This window comes from Mycetomoellerius zeteki, unplaced genomic scaffold (assembly GCF_001594055.1).
Source record: "Mycetomoellerius zeteki isolate Tzet28-1 unplaced genomic scaffold, Tzet1.0 scaffold313, whole genome shotgun sequence".
Lineage (NCBI taxonomy): Eukaryota > Metazoa > Arthropoda > Insecta > Hymenoptera > Formicidae > Mycetomoellerius > Mycetomoellerius zeteki.
The window spans coordinates 7,460-12,759 of record NW_017257298.1 but is presented as its reverse complement, the minus strand read 5'-3'; the positions used below and the strand labels follow the sequence as shown (position 1 = coordinate 12,759).

Sequence of the window (5,300 nt, the reverse complement as noted above, 5' to 3'; positions counted from 1 at the left end):
TTAATCAAATTAATTGAAGATTCGATTGAGGATTGATTTACGGAAGTATTCTCGCCTTTAGCATGTACTTCACAAAATCTTTTTTTTTCGTTTTTTAATATAGATACTCTAAATCTTTAGGATATATTTTCAAATATTTGAGAGTTGAAATTGCCTGAAACGAACCTAGATAATCGATTTCTCTCAATTTATGCACTTTCCTCGAAACAATAACTGGGAAATGATAATAACATAGGAATTTATTCGTCATTGTAACGTCCGACGCGCATATACACATGCGCCCCGTCCGTCATTCGCAAAGAGCACGTATTATCTCGCGCAATTAACATAGTTCCTGCTTTATTACAAGCAGATACCAGGTATAAAAATATACCTATGATCAGAATAAAAATCGTCAAATCTTATTATTATTCGCGTTCATATTTCTTTTTACCCTCACAACTACCTTCTTCTTTCCCATTAGAGAATCTTATGACGAAAAACGCTTCTGGGCTACGCCCATGTATCAAAGCAACATTTGATGGACTCTCTAATCCTTCTAAATCCCTAATATAGATTTCAATCAAAATAGATAAATAGATAGAATTCGGATCGAAAAAAAGGACGCGTGGTGACAGCGCTGCCTTAGAGATTTAAATAAATAATAAATAATAAATACGTGGTCAATATTAAAGCGGAGAAATTGAAGGCATCTACCACGAACGCTCGTTATTATTTGGCGAAACTTGTCTTAAAATAAATACTTTACAAATTACATAATTAAAGATATTAAAAATATAAAAATATTAACGTTTCAGCCTTAAATTAGGCCATCTTCAGTATATGTAGTCAAAATTATAAAATTCATAAACGCATTATTAACAGTCAAAATTATAAAATTCGAAAACGTAAATATAAAATTTTTTTATGTATATATTTTATGTATACATATATACGACATCAACACTCTTCGCAGTCATACCGTCAGTACGAATTGAGGAGCGCAAGCCAAAGGACACTCGATCGATGATCATTCATATATATGTATAAAATAAGTTAGACATTATCTTACGTATTCAAAAATGTTCACGCAAAACAGTGTAGCACAAATGTAAGTACATTTGTTACAAATTTTTAAAAGAAAGATGACTATTCTTCAATAACACTTTTAATAATTGTAGATGTACATAGATATGAGTAACTAATAAAACATTAATTTATGCAAAATATAAAAAACGACGGTCTGAAACGAATGGTAATACGGATTTTCTATACAAAACTTTATAGATAATTTAGTTATTAATATTTATGTTAATACTTTTATGTTGAATCAGCAATAAACAGATTAGTAGTCATAAAAGCACAGCTATTAATCAACCAGAAACTACACAACAAATCGATTTGGGCGGAATGCAAAAAGATTCTGGTAAATTTATATTAAAGGAAGTTTAAAAGTCTCTTCAAATTATATATCGCATTTAAATATGTATATATTACATTTTTTTAACTTTTTTATACTTTAGAATACAATAATAATTTTTTATTTTGTGCGTTCTCATATTTTTAAAGAGAAAACATCGTGATTTATATTCGGAATATAACTGTTATAAAAATACTAAACGGCTGAGAATGGAAAAAGCTGATATTATTCGGAGAACAATTTGTGCTTTCTCGCAGGAGTTATTTGAAGATATTACTCGTTATATACTTGAGAGCATGTCACCATTAAGCACTGTCGTTCTTCCAACTTTTCGAAGAATGTTTGACAGTAAGCGTAGTATTTTTTCTATCATTAATGTGCTTGAACATTTGTGCACACGCGTATATTTGATGGCCCTGAAATAATTACATTCACATTATAGGTTTCCGAATAAAGCACGGAGACAAATCTTTGAAACATCTGACTCGAAACACTTTAAAAAAGAAAATTGATATCATTTACAGGGGGCAGATGGAAATCATCAAGAATCATTTGAAAAATGTTCAATATGTTTGCACCACAGCGGATATATGGACTGCGCCCGATCGTAGATTTATTGGCGTTACGGCTCACTGGGTAAATAGTTTTGAATTTATACCAAACTTAGAAACTTGTTCCTATTGATGCATTAGACATCTTTATTTTTTGCAGTTATGCGAGAAAACATTGAAAAAAAAATCGGCTGCTTTAGCTTGTAAAACAATAAAAGGTACTCATACAAATGAAGTCATTGGCACTGAATTATTCAGAATACATGCGTTATTTGGATTAAATAATGAAAAAATGGTAGCAATGGTTACTGATAATGGATCTAATTTTATTAAGGCTTTCAAAATATTTGGCTTAAGCAGTAGCACTATTTTGGAAATTGAAAGAATGAGCGCGAATGATGTGAACGAGTTAGAAGAAAAGGAAAATAATGACTTGGCAGAAACAAATAATGACGAAAGTATGAATGAGACAGATGAGGCTTCCTACTATCCACATGGGTTATTAATGGTTGTCTAAACAATAAAAGGTACTCATACAAATGAAGTCATTGGCACTGAATTATTCAGAATACATGCGTTATTTGGATTAAATAATGAAAAAATGGTAGCAATGGTTACTGATAATGGATCTAATTTTATTAAGGCTTTCAAAATATTTGGCTTAAGCAGTAGCACTATTTTGGAAATTGAAAGAATGAGCGCGAATGATGTGAACGAGTTAGAAGAAAAGGAAAATAATGACTTGGCAGAAACAAATAATGACGAAAGTATGAATGAGACAGATGAGGCTCAGGGATCGGCATTAATGATTTTTTCAGTAATACTTTTTACTTTAATTACTGATTACATGATTAATCAAGTAATCGGAATAAAAAATTTTTAATTATTATACTTGAAGTTCGCATGGTAAGACATATGCGAACATTACCGCCCGCCTTGCCCGACACGGGCGGGCAATCACCAACTATGACAGTCTTTCGCCGGGTATCCGACTTATTCCAATTGCTGCTTGCAAGTGGACAAAGCATCCTGATTTTCAAGATCCACCGGTAGTAACGCCAACTTGGTGATTGGTCGGACCACTTCGGTGGAAGCCGTTTTTACGGTAACGACCCGGATCAGGCCATCAGGACCTGGGTGGCACTGGACGATGCGACCAAGGTCCCATTTGGTGGGTGGCAGATTTGGATTTCGAAGTAGGACGATTTGTCCGACTTGAACTGGAGCTGACGGAACCCGCCATTTCGAACGGTGTTGGCACGACTTTACATAGTCTTGCGACCAAAGTTGCCAGAATCGTTCCAACATTTGTTGCATGACTTGCCATCGGGACAAGCGGTTTACCGCAGTATCTAAAAGCGTCGGCATCGGAGGCGCTGTAAGGGGGCCGCCGATCAGGAAGTGCGCGGGCGTCAACGCGTCCAGGCTCTCTATATCATCATTGAGAGGAGCTAACGGTCGAGAATTCATACAAGCTTCAATGCGGCAGAGGAGCGTCGCAAGCTCTTCGTACGTGGGAGTACTTTTCCCTAGGACCCGTTTTAAATGGTGTTTCATCACTTTCACCCCGGCCTCCCACAGACCTCCGAAGTGAGGTGCTGCAGGAGGGATGAATTTCCATTCGACGCGATCCTCCGCCACACGAGCACGCAATTCCTTGTCTGTTATCGCCGCTTGATAAGCGGCGCGTACTGCCTTATCGGCGCCCTGAAAATTAGTGCCGCGATCGCTGTGCACAGTGCGAGGCAATCCGCGTCGTGAACAAAATCGATCAAAGGCAGCGATGAACGCGGGTGTTGAATATGAAGTTACAATCTCCAAATGGACCGCTTTCGTTGCCATACACAAAAAAAGCGCGATATACCCGGGCTGGGATCGCGTTCCGCGACCGCCCGCCATTCGGACAGCGACGGGGCCCGCGTAATCCACGCCGCATTCAACAAAGGCGCGACTTGACCGATGAACGCGAATCGCTGGCAGCGAACCCATAAGTTGAGTCGGTATTTCGGCGCGAATACGAGCACATGTAACACACCGATAGACAATGGACTTAACCGATTTTCGCGCCTGAATGAGCCAAACCGAGTTCCTCAGTGTGCTGAGCGTTAACGAGATCCCGCCATGGAGACACCGGCGATGTGCATCACGGATCAAGAGTTGTGATACGTGACCCAACCCTAGAATGATCGGATGTCTCGATGCTGGGTCGAAAGGGCTCAAGGACAGCCGACCACCGACGCGAATGAGACCATCAGATCCCAGAACTGGATTCAATCGCCGAAGAGCACTGGTCCGCGGCATTGAGACACCTACTTTTAAGCGACGAATACCGTCGGAGGCGGGCTCAAGCGTCGAAAGAATGCGCAATTCCTCGGGAAACTGCTGTTTTTGTACAACACTGAAGACACGGGTCGTGGCTTGCGCAAGTGCCTCGGCCTCAGACATGGCGTCAACTTCCAATTGCCGAAGGCCGCGTTGTCTAGCGGAGCGCATCCATCTAAGAATTTTAGCAATAACGCGTATCAATCTCGGCCATGATGAAAATCGCTGAAAGATCGGACATTGTGTGGCCGGTGCCGCGACTGTCTGTAGCGACACGACCCTGGCTTCGAGATGAGCATCGCTGTCTACCGTGGGTGAGCAGGTAGGCCATGCCTCCGATTCATGAGCCAGCCAATGTGGGCCATGCCACCACAACCTTGAGGCGCTAATGTCCGTCGGTTTCACTCCACGAGAGGCTAGGTCTGCCGGGTTTTCAGCACCGGGAACGTATCGCCACGTAACATCGGGAAGTACCGATTGTATTTCTGCGACCCGGTTGGCGATAAATGTCTTCCAATGTGACGATTGCTCACTCAACCAGTGGAGCATAGTCGCAGCATCGGTCCAACAATATACGTTGCAGCCGTTGAACGCGCTGAGTGACTGGAGCTTGGAAATCAGTCGCGCAAGTAACAGAGCTCCGCATAATTCCAGGCGAGGCACGGTGAGTTGCTTGGTGGGGGCGACTCTCGTCTTGCTAATGAGCAACGCCGTTGTAACTTCACCCGAATTAGTTTCTACACGGACATAGACCACAGCTGCATATGCTTTGGTCGAGGCATCCGAAAACCCGTGCATCTCGAAGCGCTGAGCTTCAGATGATGTGCCAATCCAACGGGGAACTATTACATTATCTAATTTAGGCAATGAGTCGTAGTAATCACGCCACGCTGATGTCAGGTTCTCCGGGAGGGGAGTATCCCAGGCGAGATCCGACATCCAAAGCGTTTGCATGAATATTTTCGCCAGTATAATTACGGGAGAGATGAATCCTAGACGATCGAACAGGCGAGAAATAACCGATAAGA

At 41.1% G+C, this 5,300-nt stretch overlaps 1 protein-coding gene across 1 annotated transcript; it reads right to left on the bottom strand.

The window, feature by feature from the left end:
- Positions 1 to 2,943: 2,943 nt before the first annotated feature.
- Positions 2,944 to 5,070, bottom strand: LOC108724912 (uncharacterized). The gene has a single exon (XM_018451613.1). It carries the CDS (start codon positions 5,068 to 5,070, stop codon positions 2,944 to 2,946), a length of 2,127 nt encoding a protein of 708 aa, XP_018307115.1.
- Between the last annotated feature and the right edge of the window lie 230 nt (positions 5,071 to 5,300).